The 22,273-nt window shown below is 45.1% G+C and overlaps 1 protein-coding gene and 1 pseudogene across 1 annotated transcript in view; both read right to left on the bottom strand.

The window, feature by feature from the left end:
- The window catches only part of SIPA1L1 (signal induced proliferation associated 1 like 1), a 421,260-nt gene that overhangs the window by 100,356 nt on the left and 298,631 nt on the right, over nt 1-22,273 (bottom strand). The window contains 2 exon segments of the mRNA XM_038765485.1: nt 2,656-2,759; nt 18,974-19,148. Coding sequence (XP_038621413.1) covers nt 2,656-2,759; nt 18,974-19,148 — 279 coding nt within the window.
- LOC119944974 lies at nt 13,121-13,205 on the bottom strand (annotated as a pseudogene).

Here is a 22,273-nt window from a genome sequence, read left to right as displayed (position 1 = left end):
GGATCTGGGGAAACAGCTGGATTTCCTCAGCTGCTTTAACCACTTTGGATAAGAATCAGAGGCCGGGATATTGGCTCACTGTCTTCAGGCTCTTTAATTTGAGGGAAATGAAATGATTCTCTTTTTGTTCTGAATCTGGTTGCCCACAGAGACCAGAGGCATTTGTGTCTGGAGAGAAGGTGTCCAGTAGAGTGTTCATTCACTCATTCAATCGTATTTCTAGACTGTGAGCCCGTTGTTGGGTAGGGACCGTCTCTATATGTTGCCGACTTGTACTTCCCAAGCACTTAGAACAGTGCTCTGCACATAGTAAATGCTCAATACAATTGATTGAATGAATGAACTGAGCCTTTCTGTGTGCAAGGCACTGTACTAAGCACTTGGAAGAGTACAATATAACAATAAACAGACACTTTCCCTGCCCACAGTAAGCTTACGGTCTAGAGGGGGAGACAGACATCTATATAAATAAATGAATAAGGCTATGGAAGCAATTACTGTGGGCAGGGAATGTCACTGTTTATTGTTGTATTGTACTTTGCCAAGCACTTAGTTTAGTGCTCTGCACACTGTAAACACTTGGTATGATTGAATGAATCAATGAACCATTCCGTTTCTCCACAGATGTCCTGTCCACTGAGCAATTGGTCCAAGGCTACCACCTCTTTGGTGTCATCAGGCCTTAGAATTGGAATGGTCAGAGGGTGAGCTGATCAAACCTTTGCTCTCTGAGCTATCGGATCCTTTCGGGTTTGCTGGTGGGGTAGGTGGGTGTTACAATCAGCCCATAATGAGAAGCAGCATGGCGTAGTGGATAGAGCCCAGGCCTGGGAGTCAGAAGGTCATGGGTTCTAATCCTGGCTCCGCCACTTGTCTGCTGTGTGACCTTGGGCGAGTCACTTCACTTCTCTGTGCCTCAGTTCCCTCATCGGTAAAATCGGGGTTGAGACTGTGAGTCCTCTGTTCGACAGGGACTGCATCCTACCTGATTATCTTGTATCTATCCCAGCGCCTAATACAGTGCCTGGCATATAATAAGTGCTTAATACATACCATAAAAATATATACACGTGTGTATATACAGAAAGCAGTTTTCACTTGCCTGAAGGTCCTTTCCCCGCTGACACTGAGGCAGGGGATAACTGGGAGGGGGGAGGTCAGGTCTGGCTCCAGTTATAATAATTATGGTATTTGTTAAGCGCTTATTTTGTGCCAAGTACTGTACTAAGTGCTGGGGTGGATATAAGCAAATTGGGTTGGACACAGTCCCTGTCCCACGTGGGGCTCACAGTCCCAACCCCAATTTTACCGATGAGGGAACTGAGACACAGAGAAGTGAAGTGACTCGCCCAAGGTCACACAGCAGACAAGTGGCGGAGCCACTGTGGCGGAGCCTCAATCTGTAAAATCGGGATTGAGGCTGTGAGTCCTCTGTTGGACAGGGACTGCATCCTACCTGATTATCTTGTATCTACCCCAGCGCCTAATACAGTGCCTGGCATATAATAAGTGCTTAATACACACCATAAAAATATATACACGTGTGTATATACAGAAAGCAGTTTTCACTTGCCTGAAGGTCCTTTCCCCGCTGACACTGAGGCAGGGGATAACTGGGAGTAGGGAGGTCAGGTCTGGCTCCAGTTATAATAATTATGGTATTTGTTAAGTGCTTATTTTGTGCCAAGTACTGTACTAAGTGCTGGGGTGGATATAAGCAAATTGGGTTGGACACAGTCCCTGTCCCACGTGGGGCTCACAGCCTCAATCCTGATTTTACAGATGAGGTAACTGAGGCCTAGAGAAGTAAAGTGACTTGCTCAAAGTCACAGAGCTGACATGCTGTGGAGTGGGGATTAGAATCCAGGTTCTTCTGACTCCCAGGCCCGTGCTCTGTCCACTAGGCCAAGCTGCTTCACTTCTATGAAGGCAGCTGTCTTTAACGCCAGGCATTGTTGTCTATTGATGCATCGATGAATCGGGACAGGGATGGAGTCCCTGATTAATCGATTGATAACGAATGATATTCACTGAACACTTACTGAGCGCTTGGGAGAGTACAGTATAACAGAGTTGGTAGACACATTCCCATCCCATGACAATCTTACAGTCTACAAGGAGAGTTCACAATGTAAGGCGTTTAAGTTGTGTCTCGCCCAGTGCTTAGAACGATGCTTGACACACAGTAAGTGCTTAACAAATACCATGAAAAAACTGACTCTGATAAAGGACCTGGTTCTGCTTCTTTTCGGTTTCTCTCTAATTAAGAACACCAAACGGGGCTTGCAATCTGCAGTGAAACATTTCACTGAGGCTCCGAGATAAAATGTCACCCACATACAATTCAAACTGCTCACATCCCTACAGAGGTCTAATCACCGTTCTTGTGGTTTGTTCTCTTCCCATTTCCTGGAAACTCCAATCCCCACGAGTGAGAGGCAGATGACGAATCCCCAGAGCAACCCAGCTGGCCATTAACCTAGAATTTCTATCTCTTCATCTGTTTTCAGCTCATTAGCCTTTCCCGATTTCCAAAAAGTACCATGCCTCCTGCCGCGGACACAGGTGTCTGATCCCAGAATTCTGCCACTTACATTTTGGGAGTGGGGGAGAGAGAAATGAGGCTGGAACTTAAAACAGCGAAGACTTTCCTACCTGTTGCTTGTTGTTTGGCGTGTAGGGTAGCATCGTGGAAACGTGGAACATGATTTCGTAGTCTTTGTAAGTAGTGTAGAGAGAGTAAGTGCCAGTTGAATCAGCTGAAGAAGAGGTAGATAAAACATAAAGATCCATTTAGCCCAAGTTAATCAATCAATCACTGGTGCTCAGTGCTTATTAATAATAATGATTATAATAATAATGGTATTTGTTAAACGCTTATTATGTGCCAGCCACTGTTCTAAGCGCTGGGGTGAATACAATAAAATTGAGTGGGACACAGTCCCTGTCCCATGTGGGGCTCACGGTCTCAACCCCCATTTCACACTTGAAGTAACTAAGGACCAGAGAAGTGAAGTGACTGGCCCAAGGTCACACAGCAGACAAGTGGCAGAGCTGGGATTAGAACCCATGACATTTTGATTCCCAGGCCCCGGCTCTATCCACTATGCCGTGCTGCTTCTTCCCGTAATACATCTTATGACTCATTTCACAGGTCTGTCGGCCACCATTTTATTACTGTTAAATCCTGGATGTGGGTATCAATCCAAATGGACTGCTCTTATTTGATTATTTATATTACCTGATTCTTGTTTTAGGATTGTCTTTTGACATCTGGTATGTTCGTAATGTAGAATAATACATGAAGGGACAGGGTTTTTGTTAAGTTTATTTTCTTGGATAAGCAGTTGGCTGCTTCCTCCACAAATCGACTATATCTGTTCCTTTTATTAAGCTTTCCACAAAACAAAGAAACCTCATCGAAATGAACGTGGTACAAAATACAAAAGATACTTTCAACTCCTGAGCCTCATAGATTAGCAATTCCTAGCAAGTGCACAAACATAACAAATTTTAGATATGTTCTAAAATCAGGGCATTTAAGAGCAAAGAGCAAGTTAAATAGAGTTCTCTAGAATGTAAACTCCTTGTGCACAGGGAATGTGTCTGTTATATTGTACTCTCCCAAGCACAAAGTACAGTGCTCTGCACACAAACATTATCCAACCTTGGCTTCACTGACACTGTCCACTCCTAGTTCTCCTATTTCTCTGGCAGCTCACTCTCTGTTTCTGTCGCAGGCTCCTCCTCTGCCTCCCACTCTCTAACTGTGGGGATCTCCTGAGGTTCAGTTCTCGGTCTCCCTCTATTCCCCATCTCCACCCACTTCCTTGGAGAACTCATTCGCTCCCATGGCTTCAACTCCCACCTCTACGTAGATGTCACCCAAATCTCTATCTCCAGCCCTGATCTGTCTCCTCTGCAGTCTGGTAATTCCTTCCACCATCAGGACGTTTCTATTAGGATGTCTTGCCAATGCATCAAATTTAACATGTCCAGGAACGGAGCTCTTTATCTTTCCACCCAAGCCCTGTCCCCGCTCTGACTTTCCCAGCACTGCAGACAGCACGACCATCCTCCCTCTCTCACAAACCTGTAACCTTGGCATCATCCTCCATTCAACTCTTTCATTCAACACACATATTCAGTGTCACCAAATCCTGTCAGTTCTATCTTCCCCACATCAATATCATTAAGAAAACAATCTTTCCCCTCCATCCAAACTGCTACCACATTGATCCAAGCACTTACCCTATCCCACCTTAACTCTGGTAACTATCCCGGTGGTTGGCACAGAGTAAGCACTTTACAAGCACCATTAAAATAATAACATTAATAATAATAGCCTACGTGCTGACCTCCCTGCCTCCTGTCTCTCCCCACTCCAGTCCAAACTTCACCCTGCTGCCTGGATCATTTTTCTATTAAAAAAATGATGTTCAGTCCATGTCTCCCCACTCCTCAGGACCTTCCATCGGTTGCCCAACCGCCTCTGTATCAAACAGAAACTTCTTGCAGTTGTTGATTTATGCCGTGGAGTCGGGTTCAACCCATAGAGACTCCATAGACGCACCTCTCCCAGAACGCCCTAGTTTCATCTGCAATTGTTCTGGTACCACTGGCTTTAAAGCACTTAATCAGCTCACCCCTCCTACTTTATCTCACTGATTTCTTATTACAACCCAGTCTACACATTTCACTCCTCTAACACCAACCTATTTGCTGTACCTTGATCTCATCTATCGCGCCTCCAATTTCTTACCAACATCCTCCCCCTGATCTGGAACTGTCCCCCCCGACCCCCTTCATATAAAACAGACAATTATTCTCCCCACCTTCAAAGGATTATTAAAATACCACCTTCTCCATGAAGCTTTCCCCGACTAAGCCCTCTTTTTCCCTACTCCCTCTCCGTTACACATCTTGGATCTGTACCCTTTAAGCACTTGATATTCACCCCACCCTCAGCTCTCCAGGAATCATGGGCAAACCCATAATTTATTTCAATGCATGTCTCAGTCTCCAGACTATAAGCTCCTTGTGGTCAGGGAATGTGCCTACCTACCCTGTAATATTTGTTAAGTGCTTACAATGTGCCAGGCACTGTATTAAGCGCTGGGGTAGTTAGCTACAAGCCAATCAAGTGGGACAAAGTCCCTGTCCACATGGGGTTTGTAGTCTTAATCCCCATTTACAGATGAAGAAACTGAGGCACAGAAAAGTGAAGTAACTTGTTCAAGGTCACACAGCAGACAAGTGGCAGTTCCAGGATTAGAATGTAGGCGCTCTGAATCCCAGGCCTGTGCTTTATCCACTAGGCCATGCTGCCTCTCCCTCACATACAGAAGTCGCTCAGTTAAGTATCACCGATTGATTAATACTGCAGCAGCAGACAGCAACAAGCTTTCCCATCAGAGTTCCCCTCTCCTCACACCCGCTTTTAGACCCTAACCCTTTTCCTACTATGCGTAATCAGGATCATCTCAGAAACGAAGACTCTGTGACCACAATAAAGTAGTTTCTGACGTTAGGATCCTCTTGGCTTTCAAACAGCGCATCACTTCCATTTGGCAGATAGCATGAAACACTGGCTTAGGATCAATGCGGTATAATTTGTTCCAAGAAAGAGACTTCAATTTTTTTCCTTTTTAACCTAATAAGTGAGATGTTCATCAAAGACAATAGCACTTCCCACAATTGATCGATGGTGGTTATTGAGCTCTTACTATGTGCAGAGCACTGTTATAAGCACTTGGAAAGAGGGCAATACAATAGAGTTGCAGGACATGTTCCCTGCCCAAGGAGGAGTTTACTGCATAGAGGGGGAGACAGACATGAATGCATAGAATAGAACAAATTATAGATATAAGTGCTATGAGGCTGAGGGTAGGTTGAGTATCAATGGCACAAGAACGCAATCTATTTCATCAAAGACACAGAGGTTGATTTATTTGTAAACCTTTATTTAAAAGGCTTCTCTCTAATGGATGGCAGAAAGCAAACTATCCGTGTTTCAACAAGCAGAAGCATGTAATCGAATCACATTTTAAACCACCGAAAACTGCCAATTTCTGGTGATTTAGGGGTGTGTCAGGGCCCAACAGTTAGATCCTGGTTCTAGGACCCAGAGCACCTGGTTTCTAAAATCGGCTCTGCCACTTGTTGGCTATGTGACTTTGGGCAAATCACTTCACGTCTCTGGATCTCGGTAACATCATCTGTAAAATGGGGATTAAGACTTTCAGCCCCATGTGGAGTATGGACTGTGTCCAGCCTGTTCTACCCCAGCACTTAGTACTCTGCCTGGCAGACAATAAGTGCTTAATGAATACCATTAAAAAAAAATACCTTTTAAGGCTTTGAATGGATTTCCCCAGGGGTGCATATTTGGCTTTACAGCAAGTCGATGCCTCTTTTCCCCCATGTCCTTTCACAATAATGTGGGTAGCTAGAGCCCGGGCCTGGGAGTCAGGATGTGGGTTCTAATCCCGGATCCACCACTTGTCTGCTTTGTGACCTTGGGTGAGTCACTTTACTTCTCTGGGCCTCAGTTACCTCATCTGTAAAATAAGGATTAAGACTGTGAGCCCCATCTGGGACAGGGACTGTGTCCAATTTGATTGGCTTTTATCCAACCCACTGCTTGGTAGAGAGTCTGGCATATAGTAAGTGCTCAATACCACACACACACACACACACACACACATACAAAAAAAAAAGGAAGACATGGCCATGATATGAAACTTCACTTCTAACCAAGTGTGATTGTTAATACTCGGAGCCCTTTACCCTCTTCCAGGAAAAGGGTAAGACAACATCACGCTAAGATAGTTGTTGGCAGGGAATGGGTCTGATGTTATATTGTACTCTCCCAAGCTCTTAGCACAATGCTTTGCAACAGTAAGCACTCAATAAATATTAATAATAATAATAATAATAATAATAATAATAATAATAATAATAATAATAACACAATTGGGGGTGGTGGGATGAAGTCTTGAGAGGAAGCAACGTGGCTTAGTGGATTGAGCCTAGGCCTGGGAGTCAGGGATCTTAGTACTTATTTTGGTTCTCTCCATTTGTCAGCTGAGTGTCCTTGGGCAAGTCACTTCAATTCTCTGTGCTTCAGTTTCCTCATCTGTAAAATGGGGATTCAATACCTGTTCCCTCTTGTACTTAACCGTGAGCCCCCAAGTGGGAAAAGGAACAGTTCCAATCTATCTTGTATAGTAATCATGGTACTTAAGTGCTTATAAATAGGATTGAATGAATGAAGGAATGAATATGTACCAAACACTGTTCTAAGCACTAGGATAGAAACAAATTAAACAGTTTGGACACAGTCCCCATCCCCACTTGGGGCTCTGACTCTTAATCCCCATTTTACAGACGAGGAAACACTGAAGTGAACTGACTTGCCCAAGATCACAGAGAAGACAAGTGGCAGAGCCAGAATCAGAACCCAGGTCCTTCTGACTCCCAGAAGTTCTACCCACTAAACCACGCTGTTTCTCCCAATCTATCCCTGGGCTTAGTACAGTGCTTTGCTCACTGTACGCACTTTCACAAATGGCCCAATGACTACTATTAGCATTGGGAGAGTCTCCAATCACACACCTAGAATGGATATTCACCTTCCTCATTCCCAGCAGATCCTTCTCTGAATTATCTATCCCTAATTATTCGGGACCTCGGTGCACAGGCACACACAAACACACTAAAAAAAACCCTCCAAGGTATGAATTCACACATATGTATACAATTTTCTCATCTTCATGCACGATGAATTAACTGTGGTTTGGAACATCAAGCCATCCTATCATCATCCTGAACAATGAAGATTTAGCTCTTAATACGTAAAACCCATAAAACACCCTTCAGCTGCTTACTCCTTATATGAAACATTTATTTTACATTCCTCCTCCAGTCACTGCAGTGAATTCGCCAGGTAAAGCATCGTGATTGGTGATTTTCTGCTCCTTGGGACAAATGGAGTAGCAAATCAACATTTTGGGCTGTGGTAATATTGGAACTTAAGGGGAAGAAAATTTTCATAAGACAGATTAAAAAAAAACCTCTTACGGGTTACAGCAGAACATAAATCAAAACTCACAATATTCATGAGACTAAGCTATTTATGGTTTTTAATAGTCTCTCTTACATGTTGTTCCCAAGTTGGCAATAGCAGAACCATGGCAACAGGAAATTCTTCACTGCAGCAAGACTCTCAATGCTTTTCAGTTTTCATGACTCAATTCCTTATTTAATTTCCTGAAGGGCAAGTTAGTGAGATGACCTTTGGATTGCAATACAGATGGGCCAATATGAAGACCAAGTCAAAGAAAGATGGAATACATGGGTTGGTGGGAGTTATTTCAATAAATAACTCTTCCTTCAAACATGCCTACGTCTCCCCCATCCTAAAAAAACCCCTCTCTTGAACCCACTGTCTCTTCTAGTTATCGCCCTGTCTCCTTCCTACCCTTCCTTTCCAAACTCCTAGAACGAGTCGTTTACACTCGCGGCCTCGAATTCCTCAACTCCAACTTTCTCCTAGACCCCCTCCAATCTGGCTTCCGTCCACTACACTCCACTGAAACTTCTCTCTTAAAGATCACCCATGACCTCCTTCTTGCCAAAACCAATGGCTCCTACTCTTTCCTAATCCTCCTCGACCTCTCAGCTGCCTTCGACATTGTGGACCACCCTTTTCTCCTCAACACGCTCTCCAACCTTGGCTTCACAGACTCCATCCTCTCCTGGTTCGCCTCATCTCTCCGGCTGTTCATTCTCAGTCTCCTTTACGGGCTCCTCCTCCCTCTCCCATCCCCTTACTGTAGGGGTTCATCAAGGGTCAGTTCTTGGTCCCCTTCTATCTACACTCACTCTCTTGGTGAACTCATTTGTTCCCACGGCTTCAACTATCATCTCTACGCTGATGACACCCAAATCTACATCTCCACCCCTGCTCTCTCCCCCTCCCTCCAGGCTCATATCTCCTCCTGCCTTTGAGACATCTCCATCAGGATATCTGCCTGCCAACTAAAACTCAACATGTCCAAGACTGAGCTCCTTATCTTCCCTTCCAAACCCTGCCCTCTCCCTGACTTTCCCATCACTGTAGACGGCGCTACCATCCTTCCCGTCTCACAGGCCCGCAACCTTGGTGTCATCCTCAACTCCGCTCTCTCATTCACCCCACACATCCAATCCATCACCAAAACCTACCGGTCTCACCTTCACAACATCGCCAAGATCCATCCTTTCCTCTCCATCCAAACCGCTACCTTGCTGATTCTATCTCTCATCCTATCCCGACTGGATTTCTGCATCAGCCTCCTCTCTGATCTCCCATCCTCTTGTCTCTCCCTGCTTCAGTCTAGACTTCACTCTGCTGCCCAGATTATCTTTGTACAGAAACGCTCTGGGCATGTCACTCCCCTCCTCAAAAATCTTCAGTAGTTGCCTCTCAACCCATGAATCAAGCAAAAACTTCTCACTCTTGGCTTCAAAGCTCTCCGTCACCTCGCCCCATCCTACCTCACACCCCTTCTCTCCTTCTACAGCCCAGCCCGCACCCTCCGCTCCTCGGCCGCTAACCTCCTCACTGTGCCTCATTCTAGCCTGCCCCACTGTCGACCCCTAGCCCACGTCCTTCCCCTGGCCTGGAATGCCCTCCCTCCACACATCCGCCAAGCTAGCTCTCTTCCTCCCTTCAAAGCCCTACTGAGAGCTCACCTCCTCCAGGAGGCCTTCCCAAACTGAGCCCTCCTTTTCCTCTCCTCCTCCCCATCCCCCCCACCCTACCTCCTGCCCCTCCCCACAGCACTTGTATATATTTGTACAGATTTATTACTCTATTTATTTTACTTGTATATATTCACTACTCTATTTTCTTAATGATGTGCATATAGCTATAATTATATTTATTCTGATGGTTTTGACACCTGTCTACATGTTTTGTTTTATTGTCTGTCTCCCCATTCTAGACTGTGAGCCCTTTGTTGGGTAGGGACTGTCTCTATATTTTGCTGACTTGTACTTCCCAAGTGCTTAGTACAGTGCTCTGTGCACAGTAAGCGCTCAATAAATACGATTGAATGAATGAATGAATGAATCAATCAATCAATAAAATTCTCTCTTGCAACACCCCAGCTCACACTCTTTGTTCCCTCTCCGGCTCACTGTGTGGCGGTGGCTAATTTTCGACACTCCTCTCAATCAGTAAATCAGATTTATTGAGCAGTTGCTGTGTGCAGAATACTGTACTAGAGCACGAGGGCAAGTATGCTATTGGAAAGTAGGTACAGGTTCCCTGCCCACAATGCACTTACAGTCTGAGGGGGTGGAGGGGTGGAAATAGACACTAATATAAAGAAATAAATCATGGATAGGTACGTAAGTTTTGTGGGGCTGAGGGAGGGGTGAATAAAGGGAGCAAATCCAAGTGCAAGGGTGATGCAGAAGGGAGCAGAAGAGGAGGAAATGAGGGCTTAGTCATGGAACGCCTCCTGATGGAGATGTCCCTTCAATAAGGCCTTGAAGTGGGGAAAGTAATCGTCTGTCGGTTATGAAAAGGGAGAGCGTAACAGGCCAGAGGCAGGATGCGGGTGAGGGGTTGGTGGCGAGACGAGGAGATCGGAGCACTGTGAGTGGGTTGGCATTAGAGGAGTGAAGTGTGTGGGCTGGGCTATAGTAGGAGAGCAGTGAGGTGAGACAGGCGGTGGCAAGGGGATTGAGAGCTTTAAAGCCGATGGTGACCAGTTTCGGTTTGATGTGGAGGTGGATGGGCAACCGCAGGAGGCTCTAGTGGAGTGGGGAGACACTGACTGAAAGCTTTTGTAGAAAAATGATCAGGGCATCAGAATGAACTGTGGACTGAAGTGGGGAGAGACAGGAGTCAGGGAGGTCAGTGAAGAAGTTGCAGCAGTGATCAAGGAGGGATTGGACAAATATGGTCTGCCCCTGCCAATTTTTCCAGCGCTTAGAACAGTGCTTTGCACAGAGTAAGTGCTTAATAAATGCCATTATTACTATTATTATTATGGTAGCACTTTGGATGGAGAGAAAAGGGTGGATTTTAGCGATGCAGGGAAGGTTGAACCGACAGGATATGGTGACAGATTGAGTATTTAAGTGCTTAGTACAATGCTCTGCACACAGTAAGTGCTCAATAAATATGACTGAATGAATATGTGGGTTGAACGACAGAGATGAGTCAAGGATAAGGCCAAGAGTACAGGTTTGTGAGGCAAGTAGAATGATGTGTTTGTCTACAACCCTGTCCTCCAGTCTAGAAATCCCTCCCCTTTCAAATCCACTGGATCACAAGTCTCCCTGTCTGTAAAGCCCTTCTGAATTCCCACAGTAATAATAGTAATAATAATAGTAATCATAATAATGATGATGATTCCCAGACTGAGCCCCCCCCTTTTCCTCAGCTCCCCCTCCTGTATCACCCCGACTTGCCCCCTTTGCTCTATCCCCCAACCCGCCCCACAGCACTTGTGTATATATGTACATATCTATAATTCTATTTATTTATATTAACGCCTGTTTACTTTCATTCATTCATTCATTCAATCATATTTATTGAGCACTTACTGTGTGCAGAGCACTGTACTAAGCGCTTGGGAAGTACAAGTTGGCAACATATAGAGACAGTCCCTGCCCAACAACGGGTTCACATTCTAGAAGGGGGAGAAAGACAACAAAACAAAACATGTTGACAGGTGTCAAGTCACCAGAATAAATAAAAATAAAGCTAGATGTACATCATTAACAAAATAAATAGAATAGTAAATGTGTTTACTTGTTTTGAAGTGTACATGTATCTATAAGTGTATTTATTTATATTGATGCTATTGGTGCCTGTTTACTTTTGATGTCTGTCTTCCCCTTCTAGACTGTGAGCCCATTGTGAGCCAGGACTGTCTCTCTTTGTTGCTGAATTGTACTTTCCAAGCACTTAGTACAGTGCTGTGCACACAGTAAGCATTCAATATGATTGAATGAATGAATTAATGATAATTGTGGTAACAGAACAGTGCTTAATACACGGCAAGCGGTTAACAAATACCATCATTATCATCATTATCATCATTTGTTAAGGCCTAACTGTAAGTCAAGCCCTCCAACCAGGGTCGCACCTGGAGAGTTTCCAGTACTCTACCAGTCTCTGCTATGGGAGGGAGAGTCAAGGAGAGGCATAACCATTCGATTCCTAGCTTGGCCAGTGGCTGGCGAGTGGAAGGCAACCTACCACAGTCAAAACTCCCCTGAGCTAGGCAGCAGTGGCATGGGACAGAGCAGAAGGTGGAGAATCAAGTTTACTGGGCGGAAGGAGACAATGGTAAACCACTTCTGGATTTTGACCAAGAAAATTCTAAAAATCCACTACCAGATTGCAGATGGAGAGCGGGGCATTCTGGGAGAGATGTGTCCATGGTGTCGCTATGGGTTGGCAGGCAACTAGGCAGCATAAGATAAGACATTGTGTCAAGCACTGTGCCAAGCGCTGGGGTAGATACAATACAATCAGGTTGGACACCATCCCTGCCACATGTAGGGCTTGCACTCTCATGGGGAGGGGCTCCATAATAATAATAATAGTAATAATAATAATGATAATAGCATTTATTAAGCACTTACTATGTGCAAAGCACTGCTCTAAGCACTGGGGAGGTTACAAGGTGATCAGGTTGTCCCACAGGGAGCTCACAGTCTTAATCCCCATTTTACAGATGAGGGAACTGAGGCCCAGGGAAATGAAGTGACTTGCCCAAAGTCAAACAGCTGACAATTGGCAGAGCTGGGATTTGAACCCATGACCTCTGACTCCAAAGCCCGTGCTCTTTCCACTGAGCCACGCTGCTTCTCCATACACCTTCAAGGGGATTTCCCCAGTAAGTTTTTCCCCAGGTTAATTTCCCATCCTAGAACATCAGCAGCACCTAGGCCATCTCTATCTCTGCAAGTAATAATGATAATACTACTTAAATGCTTACTATATATCATTCATTCATTCATTCAATCATATTTATTGAGCGCTTACTGTGTGCAGAGCACTGTACTAAGTGCTTGGTAAGTACAAGTTGGCAACATATACAGACGGTCCCTACCCAACAGTGGGCTCACAGTCTAGAAGGGGGAGAGTAACTTCTCTAGTCACATAATATAGAAATGATCCCTGAAAGTATAGTCTTCAATCACTGTTATGAACACTGAGGTAAATGCAAGTTAATCAGATTGGACACAGTCCCTGTCCCACGTGGGGCTCACACTCTTAATCCCCATTTTACAGATGAGGTAACCGAAACCCAGAGAAGTGCCGTGATTTGCCCAAGGTCACACAGCAGACAAGTGATGGTGGTGGATTAGAACCCAGGTCCTTCTGACTTCCAGGCCTGTGCTCTACCCACTAAGCCATGCTACTTATATTTGAGCACTTGCTTTTTTTTGTATATATACTTCTTTCCAGTCTCTTCTTCATCCCCCTATAACTTCTTCTGCTGGGCTCCTACACTGTCAACTCCGTGACCAAGTGGATAGAGTCCAGGCCTGGGCGTGAGAAGGACCTTGGTTCTAATCTCAGCTCTGCGGCATCTGCTGTGTGACCTTGGGCAAATCACTTTACTTCTCTTGCTTAACAAATTACATTAAAAAAGAAAGCTACCACTATCATCCTCTGCCAAGCACTTTATGCAGCGAAAAGCACCCTGTAGACACTCCAATTGAGGACAAATTGTCCTCAAGACTGTAAACTCGTGGTGGGCAGGGAATGGGTTTGTGGATAGAGCACAGGTTTGGGAGTCAGACGGACCTGGGTTCTAATCTTGGATCCTCCATTTGTTTGCTGTGTGTCCTTGAGTAAGTCACTTTACTTCTCTGGGCCTCGATTACCTCATCTGTAAAATGGGGATTAAGACTGTGAGCCCTATGTGGGACAGGGGTTGTGTCTAATCTGATTAACTTGTATCTACCCCAGCCCTTAGTAAAGTGCCTGGCACATAGGAAGCCCTTAACAAATACCATTAAAAAATCCCCTCTTTATATTGTACTCTCCCAAGGGCTTAATACAGTGGTCTGCACACAGTAAACTCTCAATAAATACGACTGATTGACCGACAGATCATTTGAAGCTGGTAGAACACTGACAAGCGGAAGTAGTGGACATACTTTATCCAAGGAAACCTTCTTCACTTAGTTTTTTATGCATTTCTCCCTAGATCACATCTCTACAGAAGAGGTGACTTTTTAGCATTGTAATATTTTAGGGACCGAATTAATAGTATAGGAGTCAAGACAAGGTAAAAAAAGACATGAAAAAGCTGACAAAAAATGGAATGGAATATAATTTTTTTTTACGGTTTTGTTAAGCACTTACTAGGTGCTGGGCATTGTGCTAAGAACTGGCATAGACGCCAGTCTATCAGGTTGGACACACAACAGTCTTCATCCCCATTTTACAGATGAAGGAACAGAGGCGCACAGAAGTGAAGTGGCACGCCCACGGTCACAGAGCAGACATGTTGCAGAGCCACGATTAGAACACAGGTCCTTCTGACTCCCAGGCCTGGGCTCTGGCCACTAGACCACACTGCTTCTCAGTGCTAAAGCATGTTAAAATATTTTTTAGACTATAGTACTACCTCTACCTATTCCAGCACTTGCCGCCTGACACAGAGTAAGTACTTAATGAATACCAGTGCTTAGTGCTTGACATCTAATAAGCTGTCAACAAATATCATAATAATGATGACAGTCTAAAATAGTCCACTGCCAAACTGTCCAATGTCTCTCCCTCTCATTTTCTCCTCCAGATAAATTTAGGGCCAATAAGTGATAATCAAGTACTATTCTAAGTAATATTTATAATAACAATGGTATTTGCTAAGCGCTTAATCAATCAATCAATCAATCAATTGTATTTATTGAGCGCTTACTGTGTGCAGAGCACTGTACTAAGCGCTTGGGAAGTACAAGTTGGCAACATATAGAGACAGTCCTTACCCAACAGTGGGCTCACAGTCTAAAAGGGGGAGACAGAGAACAAAACCAAACATACTAACAAAATAAAATAAATAGAATAGATATGTACAAGTAAAATAAATAAATAAATAGAGTAATAAATATGTACAAACATATATACATATATACAGGTGCTGTGGGGAAGGGAAGGAGGTAAGATGGGGGGATGGAGAGGGGGACGAGGGGGAGAGGAAGGAAGGGGCTAAGTCTGGGAAGGCCTCCTGGAGGAGGTGAGCTCTCAGTAGGGTCTTGAAGGGAGAAAGAGAGCTAGCTTGGCGGATGGGTCAGAGGGAGGGCATTCCAGGCCCGGGGGATGACGTGGGCCGGGGGTCAATGGCGGGACAGGCGAGAATAAGGCACGGTGAGGAGATTAGCGGCAGAGGAGCGGAGGGGGCGGGATGGGCTGTAGAAGGAGAGAAGGGAGGTGAGGTAGGAGGGGGCAAGATGATGGAGAGCCTTATAGCCGAGGGTGAGGAGTTTCTGCCTGATGCGAAGATTTATTGGTAGCCACTGGAGATTTTTGAGGAGGGGAGTAACATGCCCAGAGCGTTTCCGGACAAAGACAATCCGGGCAGCAGCATGAAGTATGGATTGAAGTGGAGAGAGACATGAGGATGGGAGATCAGAGAGAAGGCTGATACATTAGTCCAGACGGGATAGGATGAGAGCTTGAACGAGCAGGGTAGCGGTTTGGATGGAGAGGAAAGGGCGGAGCTTGGCAGTGTTGCGGAGCTGAGACCGGCAGGTTTTGGTGACGGCTTGGATGAGAGGGGTGAATGAGAGAGCGGAGTCGAGGATGACACCAAGGTTGCGGGCTTGTGAGACGGGAAGGATGGTAGTGCCGTCAACAGAGATGGGAAAGTCAGGGAGAGGGCAGGGTTTGGGAGGGAAGACAAGGAGTTCAGTCTTGGACATGTTGAGTTTTAGGTGGCGGGCAGACATCCAGATGGAGATGTCCTGAAGGCAGGAGGAGATGCGAGCCTGGAGAGAGGGGGAGAGAGCAGGGGCAGAGATGTAGATCTGGGTGTCATCAGCATAGAGGTGATAGTTGAAGCCGTGGGAGCGAATGAGGTCACAAGGGAGTGAGTGTAGATCGAGAACAGAAGGGGACCAAGCACTGAACCTTGGAGAACCCCCACGGTAAGGGGATGGGAGGGGGAGAAGGAGCCTGCAAGAGAGACTGAGAACGAACGACCGGAGAGATAAGAGGAGAACCAGGAGAGGACGGAGTCTGTGAAGCCAAGGTCGGATAGTGTGTTGAGGAGAAGGGGATGGTCCACAGTGTCGAAGGCAGATGAGGTTTAGGAGGATTAAGATCGAGTAAGAGCCGTTGGATTTGGCAAGCAGGAGGTCATTGGTGACCTTTGAGAGGGCAGTTTCCGTGGAATGTAGAGGACGGAAGCCAGACTGGAGGGGGTCGAGGAGAGAGTTGGTGTTGAGGAATTCGAGGCAGCGCGTGTAGACAACTCGTTCAAGGAGTTTGGAAAGGAATGGTAGGAGGTAGATGGGGCGATAACTAGAAGGTGAGGTGGGGTCAAGAGAGGGTATTTTTAGGATGGGAGAGACGTGGCCATGTTTGAAGGCAGAGGGGAAGGAACCAGTGGAGAGTGAGCGGTTGAAGATGGAAGTTAAGGGGGGGAGAAGGGGTGGAGCGAGAGATTTCATGAAATGAGAGGGAATGGAGTCAGAAGCACAGGTGGCCAGAGTAGCACTTGAGAGGAGGAAGGAGAGCTCCTCTGAGGATACTGCTGGGAAGGATGGGAGAGTAGCAGAGAGTGTTGAGAGCCGGGAGGTTGGAGAAAGTGGGGGAGTGACTTTTGGGGAGGTCGGACCTGATGGATTTAATTTTGTTAATGAAGTAGGAGGCCAGATCATTGGGGATGAGGGAAGGAGGAGGGGGAGGAACCGGGGGCCTGAGAAGGGAGTTGAATGTACGAAAGAGCTGGTGGGGATGATGGGCATGGGTGTTAATAAGGGAGGAGAAATAGTTTTGTCTGGCAGAGGAGAGGGCTGAGTTAAGGCAGGAAAGGATAAACTTGAAGTGAACAAAGTTGGCATGGTGTTTTGACTTTCGCCAGCAGCATTCGGCAGCTCGAGCATAACAGCAAAGGAGGTGGACAGTGGCAGTGATCCAGGGCTGTGCGTTAGTGGCACAAGAGCGGCAAAGGGGAAGGGGAGAATCTGGAGGGGGTGGTAGAGGCAAATAATGTGGGCTTCAAAGGAAGGGAAGGAAAGGGAAGGGGGAGGAGGAATAGTGTGAAAGCGACATTGGGGGGCGAGAAGGAAACTGACACCTCCTCCTATTCCAGTGAGCCTGGGGGAGTGGGAGAAGAAGAGGCCTCCACTGGAGAGAGCAGCAGAAGAGACCGTGTCGTCCGGAGACAACCATGTTTCAGTTAGGGCAAGGAGGAGTAGAGAGCTGGAAAGGAATAGGTCCAGGATGAAAGCGATCTTACTTAAAATGGCGCGGGGGTTCCAGAGGCCACACTTGGCAGCAGCCGTCGAGGGAGGGGAGGGAGGGGGAAGGGTGCAAGGGGTGGGGAGGGTTTGGATTGGGATGAGTTGGCGGGGGCCTAGGCGGGGAGAGTGGGAAGCGGGGGAAAGGGTGCGAGGGGTAGGGAGGGTTTGGATTGGGATGAGTTGGCGGGGGCCTAGGCGGGGAGAGTGGGAAGCGCTTACTATGTGCCAAGCTCTGTTCTAAGCACTGGGGTAGATACAACGTAATCAGATTGTCCCATGTGGGGCCCACAGTCTTAATCCCCATTTTTACAGATGAGGTAACTGAAGCAAAGAGAAGTTAAGTGGCTTGCCCAAGGTCACACAGCAGACAAGTAGCAGAGCCAAAATTAGAACCCTTGTCCTCTGACTCCCAAGCCCATGCTCTTTCCACTAAATCATGCTGCTTAAGTCAGATCATGTAAGCTCATCCTTGAGACAGAAAGCTCATTGTGTACACCAAATGTGTCTGTTATATTATTACGCTGTTGTCTCCCGAGCACTTAGTACAGTGCTTGGCACACTAAGTGTTCAATAAATATGACACTGATAAATCAGTCGATTTTGCTACTTTTTAACCAATTGGTTAGGAGGAGGTCAATCAGATTTATTGAGCACTTACTATAAGCTTGTCATGGGCAGAGAATGTGTCTGTAATACTTGACTGTACTCTCCCAAGTGCTTAGGATAATGTTCTGCACACAGTCGGAACTCAATAAATACAACTGACAGACACTTCCCCTTCAGTTATCAAATTGGAAGTCTCAAAAATTTTTGAAGTTTGCCTGAATACTCAACCACAACAGCTTGCATCTAAAGGTCTCCTCCGATGGATAGGCCGTCACTCCCCTAGCAAACCCATCCTGGTTTTTCCACGCCTCTTCCAACGCTATATCCATGAGTCCCCTCTTTCCTCTCCCCCTTCCCATCCTCCCTGCCCTACCTCCTTCCCCTCCCCACAGTACCTGTATATATGTTTGTACAGATTTATTACTCTATTTATTTTACTTGTACATATTTACTATTCTATTTATTTTGTTAATGATTATTATTATTATTTTTATCTAGCCATACCTCTATTTATTCTGATGACTTGACACCTGTCCACGTGTTCTGTTGTCTGTCTCCCCCTTCTAGACTGTGAGCCTGTTGTTGGGTAGGGATCATCTCTATATGTTTGCCAACTTGTACTTCCCAAGCACTTAGTACAGTGCTCTGCACACAGTAAGCGCTCAATAAATACAATTGAATGAATGAATGAATGACAACCTTCCCCAGACATTCAAACCACCGCTTTTTGTACGGTCTCCTGTATGAGTTCCATACTTTAGATGTGGACTGTAAAAACAGACTACCTCTGCCTTGACAAAATGCAGTTTTTAAATTTATCGGGGCTCTCCGTGGAAACCAGGAGACGGAATAGGAGAAGCGGACAGAGGGATCTTACTCTTGGTATCAAGCTGGGCGCGATACTTCTCGAAGCCTTTGAGACGGACTCGTTCTCCCAAAAGCTGAAGGAACTCTTCGAAACCTGGCCCGGCGGATTCATTATTGTACATCTCTTCTTCTGTGCTCTGCCCGGCTTTGCTGTACATGATCCCCACCTTCAGCTGGTAGCTGAGCTGTGAAGACAAAGCATCTTACATTAGTACGACTTTTCATTGAAAAACATCACCATCTAAGATCTTTTTTTTTTTCCCACGGTGTTTGTTAAGCATTTACTATGTGCCGGGAAGCTCATCAGGTTGGATACGGTCAATGCCCCACATGGGACTCACAGTCTTAATCCCTATTCTACAGATGAGGGAACAGAGGTAAAACCAAGTGACATTTTTATGGTATTTGTTAAGCGCTTACTATGTACCAGGCACTGTACTAAGCGCTGGGGTAGATGGAAGCTAATCAGGTTGGACACAGTCCCTGTCCCACATGGGGTTCACAGACTGAATCTTCATTGATAGATGAGGGAACTGAGGCACAGAGAAGTCAAGTAACCTTTTTCTGGTGTTTGTTAAGCACTTACTATGTATCAGACACTACTAAGCACTGTGGTAGATACTAGCTAATAAGGTTGGATAAAGTCCCTCTCCCACATAGGGCTCATTTTACAGATGAGGGTACAGAGGCCCTGAGAAGCTAAATAATTTTCCCAAGGTCATACAGCAGACAAGTGGCAGAGCCGGGATTATCAACCAATCAATCGTATTAAATGTGTGCTTACCGTGTACGGAGCACTGTACTAAGCACCTGGGAGAGTACAATTATAACAGAAATGATGGACAAGCTCCCTCCCCAAAATGAGCTGATAGTTTAGATAGGGAGATAGATATTAACAGAAGTAAATACTGTGCTTCTCACTACAAGGCCTATGCTCCATTAGGCTGATTCTTTAACTATCCAGAAAATAACTAGATTTTCCTCACCAATTGGACTGTTTTTCTTTTACTCTCAATAGTGAGTACATAAGGAGAAAGAAGGCCAAATAGAATGAGATGGCTTTATATATTAGCAAAGGGAACAAAAGAACAAGTCAAAGTTATCGTCAAAATCGTGATCCATTAAAGTATATGTTTCTGCCAGCCGACAAGAGGCAAGCAGCCGAATGAAGTTACGCAAAGCGTTTAAAATGAAAACAGCGACTGTATGATCTTTGAAAAATGAAGCTTCGAGAAAAAAAAACACTCAAAAAACCTATCATTTTGCCAAAGAAGCTTAAAAATAAAATGAGATTTCATTCCTTTGCATTTCTACTGTTGTCACACTCCTTTCTTAGTTAATGTGAGGAACTGGAGATTCTTCCCTGGGTTTTTAATAGCGAAGACATCAAACAAGAACGTGGCTATGTGTTTGTTTGGAGTGTCGAACCATGGACAATGTCAATACAGTCATCACAACGTAATGAGATTTCTTGAGAACATATTCTCAACAGGGATGAGTGCCAGGTGAACGGTTAGAATCTAAACCTTTTTGTAGATGTATACCGTTTAACAAGCTCAAGAGTCCGATGGTAAGAAATGCTGCTTTAAAGATTAACTGCAATCATCAAAAAATGTTTACTATTGATGTGTTCCTCTCATCACAGATATCTGATATCTTTACCTTCAGGTTTATCATCTGAAGGTCAATAAACCTGCTTTAAACATGCACTAGACTTAAATGAGGCAGAGGATTTATGAAATGAGTTCAAAAATACATAAAGTTCAACTAATTCATTTTCGCCCCACCCACCTCCCCACCACGTAGCATCTTTTCCTTTCCAAACTCACTGAGACACATAAATCTTTTTATTTCCTTTTTAATGGTATTAAGCACTTACTTTGTGCCAAGCACTGTTCTAAGCACTGGGGTAGAGAAGCAAGTTAAACAGTTCAGACACAGTCCCTGTCCCTCATGGTGCTCACAGTCTAAGTAAGAGTGAGAACAGGGATTGAATCCCTAGCTATACTTGAGGAAACTGAGGCACAGAGAAGTTAAGGGACTTGTCCAAGATCACTGAGCAGGAAATTGGCAGAGCAAGAATTAGAACCCAGGTCCTCTAATTCCCAGGCCCATGTTCTTTCCACTAGGCCAGGCTCCTTCTCAATTAGAACCTACCAGCACCTATCCCCAATTTGCTGTGAGCTCACTGTGCACAGGGAATGTCACTGTTTATTGTTGTATAATAATAATGATAATAATTAATTATAATTATGGTATTTGTTAAGCACCTACTACATGCCAAGTACTGTTCTAAGCACTGGGATAGATACAAGGTAATCAGGCTCCCAGTCTCAATTTCCATTTTACAACTGAGGTAACTGAAGCACAGAGAAGTTTAAGTGAGTTGCCCAAGGTCACACAGCAGACAAGTGGCGGAGGTGGGATTAGAACTCATGACCTCTGGCTCCCAAGCCTGTGCTCTTGCCACTAGGCCATGTTTCCCCAAGGGCTTAGTACAGTGCTCTGCACACAGTAAGCACTTAATAAGTATGACAATGAATGAATGAACGAATGCAGGGAAATTACAGTTTTTTCCCACTAGCCACACATTCCATGGCATTCAGAAAATAATTACAGAAGAAATTCAGATGGCTTAATTTCAAATTGCAAGAGTCGACAGAATTTGGGCAACCTGCTATGCTACAAGAAGGAATACTGGAGGATTACTGAATTCTTCTAGGAAACACAAAAGCATTTTCTCACTAAAAATGCCCCAGGATACAAGTAGTAGTGAGTAAGTAGTCGTGAGTAAGTAGCATGGCTTAGTGGAAAGAGCACGGGCTTGGGAGTCGGAAGTCATGGGTTCTAATCCTAGCTCTGCCACTTGTCAGCTGTGTGACTTTGGGCAAGTCACTTAACTTCTCTGTGCCTCAGTTACCTCATCTGTAAAATGGGGATTAAGACACTGAGCCCATGTGGGACAACCTGGTTATCTTGTATCTCCCCCAGCACTTAAGAACAGTGCCTGGCACATAATAAGCACTTAACAAATACCATCATTATTATGATTATTATAATTAGTGTTGATTTAGGCCTAATACAGACTGTTTCCTTAAACATTTTACACAAGGGGAACTTTTTGTTTAAACACATTTATACTCTAACACCTCTCAGTTTGCTTACTTGTGTTTTTTTTACAGTATTTGTTAAGCACTCACTATGTGCCAGGGAACATACTAAGCGCTGGGGTAGATACAAGCTCATCAGGCTCTCCATCACCTCACCCCCTCCTACCTCACCTCCCTTCTCTCCTTCTACAGCCCAGTCC

The sequence above is a fragment of the Tachyglossus aculeatus genome, chromosome 23, assembly GCF_015852505.1.
Source record: "Tachyglossus aculeatus isolate mTacAcu1 chromosome 23, mTacAcu1.pri, whole genome shotgun sequence".
In the NCBI taxonomy this organism is placed as follows: Eukaryota; Metazoa; Chordata; class Mammalia; order Monotremata; family Tachyglossidae; genus Tachyglossus; species Tachyglossus aculeatus.
Note: the sequence above shows the minus strand (reverse complement) of the source record. Positions and strands in the feature narration are given on the sequence as shown.